This window comes from Spea bombifrons, chromosome 11 (genome assembly GCF_027358695.1).
Source record: "Spea bombifrons isolate aSpeBom1 chromosome 11, aSpeBom1.2.pri, whole genome shotgun sequence".
NCBI classification, from domain to species: Eukaryota; Metazoa; Chordata; class Amphibia; order Anura; family Pelobatidae; genus Spea; species Spea bombifrons.
Window position 1 is genome coordinate 36193946 of NC_071097.1, and position 14514 is coordinate 36208459.

Genomic DNA, 14514 nt, shown 5'->3' on the forward strand with positions numbered 1-14514 from the left:
CTGATTAAACTATACATTATACAGGGGCCGGCTCACTGATTTATCTATACATTATACAGGGGCCAGCTCACTGATTTAACTATACATTATACAGGGGGCCGGCTTGCTGATTTATCTATACATTATACAGGGGCCGGCTCGCTGATTTATCTATACATTATACAGGGGGCCGGCTCACTGATTTAACTATACATTATACAGGGGCCGGCTCGCTGATTTATCTATACATTATACAGGGGCCGGCTCACTGATTTATCTATACATTATACAGGGGCCAGCTCACTGATTTAACTATACATTATACAGGGGGCCGGCTTGCTGATTTATCTATACATTATACAGGGGCCGGCTCGCTGATTTATCTATACATTATACAGGGGGCCGGCTCGCTGATTTATCTATACATTATACAGGGGGCCGGTCACTGATTTATCTATACATTATACAGGGGGCCGGTCACTGATTTATCTATACATTATACAGGGGGCCGGCTCGCTGATTTATCTATACATTATACAGGGGCCGGCTCACTGATTTATCTATACATTATACAGGGGGCCGGTCACTGATTTATCTATACATTATACAGGGGGCCGGCTCGCTGATTTATCTATACATTATACCGATCACCCTTCCTGCAGGACCAGTGTTCAGGGTCCTTCTTAATGCACAATGAAGAAAGGAAGATGAAACTAACACGTCTGGGTAGTATATTCCGGAGGCGCATAGGTCTTGTATATACCAGGTTCTCATGCACAAAATGCACATTTTTTTGAGTCTTTTATTACCAACTGACAGAGACTTTACACCTGTAAAAAAATAACAAACGAGAAAGACATCGAAGTCCATAAAAAATCCAGTCTATGGGGGAAAAGAAAGTGTACATTCAGGGCAAATACAAAACAATTAACATAACATTTTGGTACTTTAACCTTTTCAGAGCTGGAATAGCCATTGCACGTGCAGCTCGGCCGCTACGCGCGTTTAACATTCTAATATATCTTTTGGCATAAAAAGAAACACCGAGGGGTAGAATACGGTCAGAGAGAGGAATCAGCGGTAATCGAAGGGGCCGCTATCATCAATAAACGACAGAAGGTTACAGAAACGTAAAGATTATTACTCTATAATTGCACAGTCGGCACTGAGATTTGCAGAGGAGCCGAGGATATAAATGTACATCTCTTTGTGTAAAGATGTGCTTGCGATTTCACGAGCCCCTCATACAGACACAATTGTATACAGTTTGAGAAGGGAGAACACACACCTATATAGTATTCAGTAGCTCTATAGGACAGGGCTTTTCAAAATGAACATAGAATGTATAGATACCAGAGATCTTATTAAAGAAAAACAAACCCATTCCTGCAACTGCCTTCCTCCCGCGCGTCTGCTCTTTACTGTGGTTGGAATGAACTGATTTTTGGCATTTTGACACACACTTACAATTTCAAAAGTTTGGGGTCACCTATATATATCCTTGTTTTTGAAAGAAAATCAGATTTTCCCCATTAAAACATGAAATCCAGCACAGACGAGGTTAATGCTGTAAATGCCTATTGTAGCTGGAAACAGGTTCCAATGGCCCTTTATCACTCCTCTGTTCCAATGGCCCTTTATCACTCCTGTGTTCCAATGGCCCTTTATCACTCCCATCACTCCTGTGTTCCAATGGCCCTTTATCACTCCCATCACTCCTGTGTTCCAATGGCCCTTTATCACTCCCATCACTCCTGTGTCTCAATGGCACGTTGTTTCCGCTAATTCGAGTTTACGTTTAAAAGGCTAACTGGTTAGAAAACCCTTTTGCAGTTATGTTACACGGCTAGCTGTTTCGATGGAAAACAAGGACATTTCTAAGTTACACCAAACTTTTGAACAGAAGTGCTCATTTGTAAAAAGCCGTACCGGACGCAGATCACATCATCCACTCGTTGGTCGATAACAGATTAATTAGAATGGAGCAGATTCATCAATAAAAAATAAAAAAAAAATGAGGCGCCACAGAGTGGGAGAAACCCACAGGAATTTCCACAGTCCAGATTTTCACCTCCTATTGATCATTTTCCCGGATGCAGCGTTAACGACCTGGTAAGTGCAAAATATAACAGTTCATAAGGATTGGTTCACCTGGTGTCATTTTGGTATTAAAATAGAAAAAAAATAAAAAGACATCTGGCTTTGAAACCAATGAATGTCTTCTCACATCTCTAATCCAACTTTCCAGTTAAAGAGAAAAACATGGTGAAAAAAAAAAAAATAGTAAAATAATTCCGCTTATGACATCTCTGTCCACAAAACACTCCGGAGAGGAAAAGGTTTAATCTGGTCCAATGCTCTTCGTATACATTAATACGTCTATGATCATTAATCTGGCGTGAAAGGACACGGGATCACCGCCTCGGTACCTAAGGTTGGGTATAAAGAGCCGTTTTAGTGCAAAACCTGCGCGAGTGCGTCTGAAACGGATTAAAAATGTAGTTCGCGTGGACAGTTGCATAAAGCTGGATCACCAAAAAGAAACACACTTTGCTGGTTTAGAAATTTGAAGGCCTAATGAAGATCGCACCTTAGACTTTACGTCCTTGAAAAGCTGGGATAGTCCTGACACTTGAGACTACGTGAACCGGAAACCTTACACAGGAGAGGTAGGCTGTATTTACTCTTCCCTCAATGATCAATCTAGATTTGCAGCGATGGAAAAGTCCTAGTGAAAATGTCCATAGTGGTTTGATAACACTCGAAGGCTTTGGGCGCAGGGGAAAGCGGTCTTCTAAAAAGGTTATCTAGATTTCTTTTCATCGTCGGACTGGTCGGAGCCTGTATCGGAGACGTATTTGACCATGCAGCGCCTGGGGAACCAGCCTCTAGTCCTCAATCCATCTACAAAAGAAGAAAAGTGAGGGGGTAACATCAGAGCATGACTACAGAACACACAATAGCTACCAAGCTTGCGAGCAGGGCTCTCTCCACCAAATGTATCGGTTTGTCTTAGTCTGTCAATTCTTGTCTTGTCATATCCCTTGAATTTATGTATTGTATTAAGCGCTGCGTAAACTGTTGGCGCTATATAAATAAAAGATAATAATAATAATAATAAGTTACAAATACACACGACTGTCCAAAAGTTTGGGGTCACGCAGCTGTTTTCATGGAAAACAATGACATTTCTGGCTGTAACATAATTACAAAAGGGTTTCTAACCATCAATTATGCTTTTAAAATTAAACTTGGATCAGAGAACACAACGTGCCATTGGAACACAGGAGTGAAGGGAGTGATAAAGGGCCACTGGAACACAGGAGTGATGGGAGTGATAAAGGGCCATTGGAACACAGGAGTGATGGGAGTGATAAGCATTAACCCCATCTGCACTTGATTTCTGATCCATTTCATGTTATTTTAATGGACAAAATCAGTTTTCTTTCAAAAACAAGGAGATTTCTAAGTGACCTCAAACTTTACATGCGTTACACTGAGCATGATCTGTAAGGTATAAGAAATATTTGCCATCCAGCGGTTTCATTCAGAAATGGCAGCATTGTTAAACCAGCTCTTACATCAGAATGAATTCCAGAGACAGATATTATTTGAGGGGTCTGATACCGCAATTGATGAAGACTCCCATGACATGCTCTGTCAAATCACGATCTTCTCAACACTGTTAGGTTCCGGAATATTCATGATAATCCAAACATCAAAATGTTTTGGACTACAGGTATTTTTTTTTTAAGCCTTGTTCTATGAGAATGTTTTACGCTGTGATGTTTTTTCGTTGAAATTCAAAAATACTTAAATATAAAATAAAAGTTGAAGCACAGCAGTTAATGAAAAAAGTGTGCACAACTTACCTTCTGGGGGATCACCCTCAAAAATCTTGTCTCCGTACATCCAGTATCTGAAATAAAAAAAAAAAAGTACACAGAAATGAAAACAAGACCCTAACAGAAAATGGCACTTAAAAAACAGTCAACAAATTAAAGTGAGCAATCAGGTAAACCAAACAGGACAGAAAAATACTATTAAAAAAACCCAAAACAAAACAATATATATATATTTGGAGAATTTAAATCTAGATAGTTTTTTATGTATTCATTTATCTTTAGAGTGTTTTCTTCTGACAGGTCCATTGATACAGAAGAGATACATACTTCATGCCTCTTGTTGCCAAGACAAGATCCCCCTTTTGGAGCTTCATCCGTGGTTCTTCTGTGCAGGGGGTGCTGAAGAAAGTGCGTAGGCCTTTGGTAAGGGGGCAGCAGGCGCCGCTATAATCTTCCACCGCGCGATAACGCACCTAAAATGAGAGCAGCAGGTCACAAAACACCCTGTATCAATACCCCCTTCGGAGCGGAAAGGGGCTACTTAATGATGAAACGAAACACAACAAGGATCCAGGACCCTTGGGGACACGAGCTTACATGGGGACTTCAGGGACCAAGAGAAATTATAATCATCTTTTAAATGAATTCAGGTTTTAATTAAACGGACTTGGTATTTTTTGTTTTCTCAAAGGTTAGCTTAAGGCTTATGATGTTGGGGGTACGTTCGGTACGGTACTCACACTGCGCACGCGCTTGTCTGCCTTCTGCTTCAGCTGCTCGACCTGTTAAACAGAGGAAACCCAAGAGTGAATTTTGATTCCCCCGCAGCGATCGGTACAAAAGGCATACGCTGACGTTACACACAATAAACAAGTAAAAACCGTCCCCCTTATTACAAATGCCAGATATATTTCCACAGAACTGCAACAAGAATTTGGATAAATCGCAGGCAAGTTTTCTCCGCTCATGGAATATTCCTTACTCCAACAGTCAATAGCAATAACCGGCTGCCTCTTTGACGTATTTACTAAACAGGAGGTTTGCAGGACAGCTAAACACTCCATCTATCCAGCTTCCCCTGCTGTGCTGACCCTGTGTAATTAAATCTCTGAACCTGCGTCGTATAATGTATAGTTACCATATCACTGATTTAACTATACATTAAATAGTACTGGGGTGAGCCCTTCATTACGCGCAGTGACGTCGGGTAGTTGATTTCCAAACACAGAAAGTGTTAAAACAAGGCATGAACATCACTTTAAAGAATGTATTTTGTAATTAGGCTGAATCTACTAGAAGGAGCTCACCGTCAAGGCGTATCGGTGGCACCCTTCCCTTATCGGCCACTCTATCCCGTCTCCCTGAGGGGCGTCCGCGGATGTGAACACCTGACGGAAATTCTTCCACTTGCTTCCCAAATCATATGGAAAAATAAAGGTCTCTCCGGTCTGGTAATACTGGATGCGGTCTTTGGCCTGTCGGGAAAAGAACAACAGATAAAAAATATGTATCTCTTCACAGCTCTGAGGCACATGTTAGACTAGAAAAGAGGAAAAATATTAACTTATTTTTTTCACTTAATGATATGAATGAAACCACACAGCAGAACTGTCTGGACCATAAAAATAATGCCTATGGATATATATGAATTCAAGGCAAGAATAACGGGCAGACCCGATGGGACAAATGGGTCTTCTTTGCAGCCAGGAAGAGTAAGGGCCGCAGTCTGCCCCTTGTATCCCTTTTAGCTAACTTAAAAGTCAATCTCTTCAGTGGAATGAAGGAAAGTCTCTCCAAATGCAGCAAGAACAACTACTAGTCGAGATAAGCAGATCTTAGGGGCCACACTATTGATTTACACTTTATATAGCGAGTAAAGACAGAGAAGCAAAGCAAGACAGATTCTATAAACCGATACCGCCGACATCAATAATTACTATTACATCACCCCGGCCCCAACGCATCATAAGCCACGTAATGAAAAGCCAGTCTCTTGATGTTTGGGAAGCAGGCATCGGCGCATAATTTTTCCGGATTCAGAGCTTGTTAACAGATAAGCTTTGGAGGTTTATCCCACGGCGTATAAAAATGTTTAACACAACATACGGCTCTCACCTTCTCTTCTATCCACGATTCAATGGAGGTTTTATTCCGCAGAATGACTTTCATCTTCAACACATAAGAAAGGACACGTTAGCCGGGCGCACGGCGGCGAGGTACAATGCAGTATGGTTTAGTTTTATCTTGCGCTAGTGTTGCTGTTATTATTAGGCGTCAGTCCCATACAATGCACTAGTCATGTGTTATACATACAGGTGGGAGTCAGCGTTGTGGGGGCACACTTGCTGTTCACAGCGGGAGACATTCTTTTATGTACCATTCAAGCAGAAGAAAGAAAAACACTTGCTACGTAATAAAGGCATCGATTGCCAGCAGGGTGAACCATAAAACAGCTTCCTTCAATTAAAGCTGATGGGGCTTTCACGAGGCCGCTACTTGAAAACACGGGGTTTCTGTAATACGATATGTTTAAGTCTGCTTTGTTAAGATCCGTATTGGCTGTTTAAGCGCAGAACTTTTTATTAAAGGGAAACAGCAGCTCTCCTTCAGAACATTCAAATAAGTGTGTAAAAAACCACATATTTGGGCAGGTCTTAGATGGGGGTCTTTCACCCCTCCTAACATTAATAGTACAAAACGGAGGTCGATTATCTGTATGTGGACAGCAAGCTTGTGTCTGGTCGTGGATAAACATTCTGTGTAATAGCAGCCTGCCTTAGACAACAGGGAGAGATTGTGAAACTACTCCCAGAAGCCACGGCCGCGTGTCGAAATGTTTCCTTACGTTAAATGCTCATGGCAAGAACTATGGATGATGCTCCCAGATAACATGGAAAGGACTCTGCCTGTTGTGAAAATAAAACCCTTAATGGGACAGTCTGAGCAAAAGAAACAGAGGGAGTGAAGAGAAGAACAAAAGGAAAAGAAATAAGCTGGAGAGAGAGAGACAAAGAACCTGTGACTCAAAGAGGGAGAGAAAAAGACAGCATGTGGTAGATAAGTGGAGCCGCCTCCCAGCAAAAGCGATAAAGGCTAAAGCAACGAGGTTATTTAAACCTGCATGGGATATGCATACAGCTTCCGAAGCCACGATGAGACCAAACCCTGACTAGAAGGGCTGAATGGTTCTTATCTAAGGCTGCTAACAGGCTCAAATTGTCCGTATTTTTTTAGAGGGTTTTTTGATCCATACATTATATTGTTCCTTTTTATTTAAAAATTCCCACCTACCTGAATGCAAAACAGCATTCCTACAGCGATGGTGGTTCCCAGAGCCAACCCCAGAGCAAACAATGACACGGCAAATGCAGCGATGCCGAAGGGTACGATGGGCGCCGGGTCTCTCCGTGACATGCTCATGTCAATCTTTACTGAATTCCACCCAAATGAGATCTGCAGGGAAAAAGGAACAAAACAAACCAAACCAAATGTTTTAAGTAGATGTTTACCTTTGGACACGCATATCCTACTGATGTAAGCTTTTACTTTCATACAGGAATAAAAAATGGTTGAAATTTGCTACCAGATTTGAATCTGATGGAGGATTATAGGCGTTGTAGTACACAGAAGCTAGATCGTCTAACATTGCCTTTCCCGCTTTCCATAATAATAAGATGATTGGAAACCATGGCACATTAATCTATGAACTACGACTCCATACTCTGTCCTTCTGTAATGTTATATGTGAGCCGCACCATAACACCCTATATCCGAAAAAGGTGATAAGGACATTAAAGCACAGGCAGCAAACAAGGGCCATCGCGTTGATGTCAGAGGTGAGAAATACAACCATATTTCACTAAAAGATACAATCAAGTGAAAACGACAAAGTCATGTGGATTTGCCACTATTGCTTACTCTGTGATACAGCTGGGTGTAGATCGTCATGACAAAGATGTAAGAAGCATGGATACAACCAAGAGGGGCCAGGAGCAAAAACAAGGTGAAGGAAGAATGATTCCGGTGTCCACAGCAGTTATTAATCCATGGGCAATGGTGATCCATCTTCAACACACATCTGGTACAAAAACACAGCATTAGTTAATCAATCGCAACAAAGAAACACCACAGTTTGCTCGATCAAATAATAAATAAATAAAAAAGACACCCCCGTAATCCTTACAGTGTTGCAAGACGAACAGTAGTTACCATGCAGTACTTACCCCTCTGGCACCCAAAGAGTTAACTAAACACACAAATGAATACCTGTTGCACTTTCGGCAGTGGTGAGAACGCGGAGCTTTGTACGATTCGCACACTTTGCAGTACTGGAGGTACATAGAGTCCTGAGATTTCTGCTGAACACAAACGAAACACGTTTCATAAACATCTCGATAAGCGCTAACGTGATTCATTGCTAAAACCCATCACTTTGCAGATCTAAATGCTAAATAAACCTATGTACAGATTAGTGAGATTACAATGGATGAGTATGCAAGGGATCAGCTATCTTTACCCCCCCCCGTTCTCAGAATCTGCAGGATTATTCCTTCCCATTAAGTTATTTTCCTTCTAATTAAGTCGCAGATGGACTCAGATAGCCTCTGTAAGGGTGGCAGGGGAGCCACAAGCTCAGCCTCCCCAAGGTGAAATAGCCACTATTAAACTAAATATTTTCAAAATACATCGAAGCACAAGTTAGTTTTGAGAGGCGGACTCCGTTATAGTATCTGTTAAAAAACAGCATCACCCTTCCAGTGCCATAGTACTTAAAGGCATTGAGGTCTGCTTACCACTCTAGTGCTGAAACGGTTAATTTTTAAAAACCTTGTTACATCTGTATCATCAGTCAGAAGCCGATCACTCTGTACAGATACATGTTCTCATTTCATTAAGGGGTTAATACCCCCACCAGGCTAGATGACTTACCGGTTTCCACCCAAGAGGAACAAATCCGGGTCCGATAAACATCGCATTGAAGTAATTGTAAAGAATCATAACTGTCCAATTAATGAGCGCCAGAAAGTTCAGGCTGCCCCCGGGCATGTCCAGCGGCCAGTACCATAGGATGGAGTCCAAGACGGCCACAATGGAGCAGATTATAATAACCCCCAGGGCAATGATGGGGCCCCAGTGGCAGAGTCTCTTCAACTCCCGAATGTTTTCAAAATGAACAAAAGACCCGAAGACCCCCATGTTTCCTGAGACAGTGCGGTTTGGTTGGAGCGGCTGGGGCTGCTTTCTGGGAGAGTCACTGCGCGGACTACCTTCCATACTTTCCAGAACGTGGGCTCCTCTCACAACTCATAATTTACAGGCGCCGCCTCTGCTCGTCCAAACTGTATCCCGTCTGACTCAACCTGCAAAATAAATTACATAGAAAACCCATTATGTGACGTATTTGTACTTTCGTGTAATCACAAGGTAGATGAAAAGAGCTAAAGAGCATCTGACTTAAAACGCGGTAAATACGTCCGCCAAGAAAACATTTAATTACATAGAAGCTGCCGGCAGATCGGCCCCATTCGGCTCCCGTCTAGTCTGTCTGTTTCTCCTGCTGTAAAGACTCAAACCTTAATCAGTCGTTGGTCTCGTCTTAGATTCAGGAGCCGTATGTCTATCCCATGCATGCTTAATCCCCTCACTGTATTACCCTCTACCACTTCCGCTGGAAAGCTGTTCCACTCATCTACCAGCCAAGCACTTTTACAAGTGGCTGTGTGCAAAATGAATCTCACTTCACCAAGTATGCAGCAAGAAACAGGTTGATTCTGGTGCATTACAGCAAAAAAGGGCCTCCTCTGCTTTAAAGAACTGGATTTATTGGAGATATTAAAGTAACGAGGTTATCTGTAAAGAGCTGAAGCCGAGTACTCGGGGGGCTTCCATAGGATGATGGACAGTTTGCCATCATAACACTTTACCGAAACCCTCATATCTGTGCCTTGTATACCACGTCCATCCTGGAACTGCATTGAAGTTGGTTAGTTGCGTTGCTATTTTAGAAATGTAAACCTATACGGCACGTAAAGCACTCAGATGAAAGCCACAATTAGTTAATGTTATAGCAAAAACATGCAATTTAACATCACAACAAACAAACAATTACTGCCGACTTACATGACACAAAGGGGTCCAAAGAATAACAGGAGAGGTGGGAGACCCAATTACACAGGCACAGCCCAAACTTTTGCGGAGTGTTCAGCTCTCCTACAAACTCATTGTTTAGTGAATCGACCTCCAAAGACCTTGCAGTAAAGTCAGTAAAGTACAGAATGGGATAACTGAATATGAACCCGGCGTGTGGCTCGGTAGCCTCTTTATCATCTTCCAATCACAGTTTACAGTCAATACATCACAGCTAAACAGACACCTTGAGTCATCCAATGAAAACACACATAAAAGCCAGGAATTAACCCCACCCGTGCCTGCAGCATACTGCCAAATGACACGAAGGGATAGCCGCGTGCGTCGCGTTTTACTAGGCATAACAACATGGGAGGAATTAAAGGCGTTTGAGTAAAAGCAGGATTAGGTTTGGAGGGGCTGACCTAGCGGGGTAAATAAACGAAGCCATGCGCTTCTACACAAAGGGCTGGACGACTCAAAAGCCAAGGCCTTATAATGACACCAGGAACGGCTTCCGAGGACTAACATTCTTTGTGATCCATTTAAAAAGTGAACTGCTGTGGTGCAGGAAAACAGATCGTTTTATATAATAAATTGTGATGAGTGAATATAAAAGACTTGTATAAAAACACAATGTCCCTTGGCCTGCATGGATACCCAGTCCTACCGGTCAATGCTCCACTTACAGGGGTTAGACGGCTGTTGTACCCTGTGGTACCCCTGTCGCACCCCACAGCCCAGAACCCAGTCACACCTCACCATACCCCAGGAGCCACACTGTAGTTGCACCCTGCCACACCTCATTAGCCGCCTCCAACTGTACCCCAGGGGGTCACACAAGCCATGAACTAGAGGTCAGACCCCTTCCGCAACCCGTGGTTCTCCAGTGGTTACACTCCAGTTGTGTCCCTCAAAATCTCAGAACTCTGACCCCAGTTGACCCTGCCATACTGCAGGCGTCACATCCTTCCGCTTACCCCAGGAGTCAGACTGCAGTCACTCCCAGGCAGGGGTCAGGATCCAGTGGCCTCCTGCGGTTCCCTAGTGGTCACACACCAGTTGGACCCTCCATATCACGGGAAGTTGATCCGGACAGACTGCAGGGGTCACATCCTGCCCCTCACCCCAGGAAAGTCAAACCCCGTCACTCGCAGCCATGTCCCCCTCCCCCCGCTGTCACACACATACTAGTCACGTCCCACTAACCCTCAGGCTAACCCCACCGTAACCCGGCGCCGCAGACACAAAGGTCCGAGTCAAGAGACCCGCAGAAAATTCCTGTAACTTGACGCCGGGCCCCAGCCGTCATCTGCAGGGACTTCCCTGTCACCCGCACCAGGATCCCAGGTCACATCTTACCTTCCCCTTCCATTCAACCTCACAGAACGCCACATTTCCGGGTTGTGTCTCCTGTAAACAGTCCGCACAGAAACAACGACTCAGCGCTTCCGGCCCTTTCGCATGACGTCACAGCCCCACAGTGCCCTGAAATAACCCTTTACTCCTCATCAAGGAGATTTTACCCCCTGAGAGCCTCTGTGATCCCCCAAATATCCACAATCAGAAATACTTGAATTGATGCCCCCGTATGTTGTTATTCGGGCAGAGGGGGTGACTGGGTCAAATGGTAGTGCCCTGGGATGGCGTCCGAGCCTCCTATAGGTGCGCTGTTGCTATGTGAGTTCTGGTTGCTAAGGGCGCCCGGGAGTGCTTTGAGGAGCGGACAGGCGGAAGTGGTTGGATAGGAGACTTCCGGTTGTCACTTTGCTGTGTCGGTGAATCATGTCTTCCGAGTTCGAGGGTTACGAGCAGGATTTCGGGGTGATCACGGCGGAGATCACTGGCAGGATCGGCAAGATCCCGAAACTAGTTGGAGGTACATGAGTGGGGAGGGGGAGACTGGCGGGTACACGACCGGGGCAAAGAGGTGACATGAGGGGCAGGATACAGAGGGAGGGGGGGTTACTGAGAGATATAGGGACTACTTTGAGGATGGGAGGGGATACTGGGAGGTGAGGGGTTAGGAGAGGAGGGGGATACTGGGAGGTGAGGGGTTAGGAGAGGAGGGAGATACTGGGAGGTGAGGGGTTAGGAGAGGAGGGGGTACTGGGAGGTGAGGGGTTAGGAGAGGAGGGGGGTACTGGGAGGTGAGGGGTAAGGAGAGGAGGGGGGTACTGGGAGGTGAGGGGTTAGGAGAGGAGGAGGGGGATATTGGGAGGTGAGGGGTTAGGAGAGGAGGAGGGGGATATTGGGAGGTGAGGGGTTAGGAGAGGAGAGGGATACTGGGAGGTGAGGGGTTAGGAGAGGAGAGGGATACTGGGAGGTGAGGGGTTAGGAGAGGAGGGGGATACTGGGAGGTGAGGGGTTAGGAGAGGAGGGGGAAACTAGGAGGTGAGGGGTTGGGAGAGGTTAGGGTTGATGCTTGTTTTATGCATTTAAATCGGGGGGGGGGGCACCTTAGTGTTGAAACCCGGTGTCAGAGCAGCAGGGGTATCAGAGACCCCTCATAAAGTCTGTCTCACCCCTGAACCAATTGGGTCCATAATTCTTTATTAGCTTTATATCATATGTCAGCCTCAAAGGGATCCTGCATTTTACCCTTAAGAATGTCCATTCAGCGATATGTAATAACGTCTGTCTCCATATCCAGCATCAGCTGCAAATTCAAAGGGTATTAAAGTCTCGAGCCGTCGGCTCTGACATGCTGATCCTTGAGGCTGCGCGTGACTCTGCCGGGTCACCGCTCCACCTGAAACAGGCAGAATGTCATAAACAGATTTTATTCCAGACATTGGAACAAGTTTGGACCTCACAGGACCCCGTAAATCAGTGACTTATCAGGCGGGTCTATATCCAAAACCTTCACTGTCATGTTGTAGACGGTGACAGAATGCGATAAATAAAGCCTGAAAATGTCTACTCCGTATTTCCTCCCCAGTGCAACTCACAAATACATTTTTATCTACATAATGCTCTCCCTTCTAGAACTTGCCGTGGAGCTTTACATTCTCCATACAGATACTGGATTCTGAAACCCTGACTTAGGGGTATTTAAGCGAGTCTTGCCCATCTGTGCTCTCTAGATCTGAAATAGACAACATACTCGCCCTCCTGGTTTTATCAGCTGCAGCCCCTTCACTCCAGGAAGACAGGCTGGTGGAATACGCAGCCCCCCAAAACAATTTCAAGATGCTCAAAACACAGCGGCTCTTAATGTTTATTAACAAGATAGCGACGTCCAGGTTTTTATAATGCGTGTGATTTTTCTTACTCTCCTCCCCAGATGAAAAGAAACAGATGATTGTGAATGTGGAGAAGCAGCTGGATGAAGCCAAGGAGCTCGTAAGTATTTTATTACGTCTTTTTGTCGTTCTGTAGTCTGCTATCCGAAGGCTTTCGCGATGAAGCGCTTGAGTTCCTACAGAGTTTAAAGGGGACAGTCCTATGGAGCCACCGCAAAAAATAATGAATATTAAAATATTTTAATATGCATTCGTTAAACCTTTAGGGGAAGCTGCAGCACAAAACCCCCTCTGTGATCAATGGGAGCACTTTTTGCACATTGGGATTGGGAACTCACTTCGAAGTAGCTGGAGGGCAATGAAATAAAGAATTGGTGCATTTGTAAGGGGGCCGGCATGAAAATTTAAAGGGACCACCGGACTGTCGTGTATTAAAGTTATATGATGGCCGGAGCATCCCTTTAACCGAAAAAACAAAGTTAGTGTGTAATCGGCCCAAGAGGATTTAACCAACTCGTCAGTAAATGTTGAATGTTTGGAGCGCTGGGTTTAAGCGTCACAGCCTGACCGCTAAGTTCCACTGGTTGAAGAATAAATCCGCTGTGATTGTGATGTGTAGGACACGTTTGCTTTCTGAATTATGGAACATTTTCTTCCGCTGTTTGGTTTTCTGTGAGTTGTAATAAAGGACCACGTTCTGTGTCAATAAGCCAAGGGAAGACATTTCCGGTTGCTATGGAGCGACTGTATATCTTTCCATTATCCTCAGCCAGCCATTGACCGTGCAGATGCTGGATGAGGATCACCAGACGAGTTCAGCTGTAGTTAGAAGCCCTCGCATGTCTCTCGTTTCCTAGACTGCCGAATAAAACAAATCCAACTATATGTTATTTCAAAATTATTTCAGCAAACGTAAAGAAATTGTTAATAATCTATTGAAGCTGCAGCTCGTGGAGCTCGTTTAGCTCTAAAAGGAAGGAGTTTGCCAGTCTCTTAGCTCCTAGGCGGATGATTTAAAATACTTTTTCATGCATATTGGAGTCCGTTTTTGCATGGATTGCAGAGAATTTTGCTTCCTTCAAATTGGCTTAAAATTATTTTGTTAGGAATTTAGACCTTTTTATACTTTAGTTCCTCCCCTTGGCTGACTCTAAGTAAAGTAGGAAGTGTTCTTAAGTACACTCCCTGGTAATGCAACGTGGCACTTCCACTGTGGTCACGGAACTGAAGCTCCAATCGAAACCAGTGGGAACAGCGGCAGCCAATAAGATAAATGCTGATAAAACATCAATGCTCAGAAAGCATACAAGCCGGCCTTT

General features: G+C 44.2%; 2 protein-coding genes across 6 annotated transcripts in view; one reads left to right on the forward strand and one right to left on the reverse strand.

Moving 5' to 3' along the window:
- Nucleotides 1-2303: 2303 nt before the first annotated feature.
- On the reverse strand, nt 2304-11358 carry ZDHHC6 (zinc finger DHHC-type palmitoyltransferase 6). Of its 2 annotated transcripts, none has more exons than XM_053450349.1 (11): nt 11313-11358; nt 8754-9184; nt 8091-8179; nt 7743-7902; nt 7116-7277; nt 5940-5993; nt 5132-5299; nt 4565-4606; nt 4152-4297; nt 3852-3898; nt 2304-2883 (listed from the first exon to the last, which is right to left on the reverse strand). In XM_053450349.1, the coding sequence occupies exons 2-11, from the start codon at nt 9096-9098 to the stop codon at nt 2783-2785; spliced, it is 1314 nt and encodes a 437-aa protein (XP_053306324.1). In that variant the 5' UTR covers nt 9099-9184; nt 11313-11358; the 3' UTR covers nt 2304-2782. The 2 variants fall into 2 exon arrangements, with proteins under 2 accessions (XP_053306324.1, XP_053306323.1); XM_053450348.1 differs by having other exon boundaries at nt 8091-8182.
- Nucleotides 11359-11662: 304 nt separating this feature from the next.
- The window catches only part of VTI1A (vesicle transport through interaction with t-SNAREs 1A), a 122993-nt gene continuing 120141 nt past the window's right edge, over nt 11663-14514 (forward strand). For all 4 annotated transcript variants that reach the window (XM_053450209.1, XM_053450210.1, XM_053450211.1 and 1 more), the window contains exons 1-2: nt 11663-11829; nt 13237-13295. In XM_053450209.1, the coding sequence (XP_053306184.1) occupies nt 11736-11829; nt 13237-13295 (153 nt within the window). In that variant the 5' untranslated portion in view covers nt 11663-11735. The remainder of the gene's footprint in view (nt 11830-13236; nt 13296-14514) is intronic.

Bases quoted from the DNA above. Each gene is read 5' to 3' on its own strand.
- ZDHHC6 (XM_053450348.1), bottom strand. From the start codon at position 9,098: ATGGAAGGTAGTCCGCGCAGTGACTCTCCCAGAAAGCAGCCCCAGCCG. The intron at 7,903-8,090 runs GTATTCATTTGT...TTTTTGTACCAG, and splicing joins CACTGCCGAAAGTGCAACAG to ATGTGTGTTGAAGATGGATC. The intron at 4,607-5,131 runs GTGAGCTCCTTC...TCTGTTTAACAG, and splicing joins GCCACCGATACGCCTTGACG to GTCGAGCAGCTGAAGCAGAA.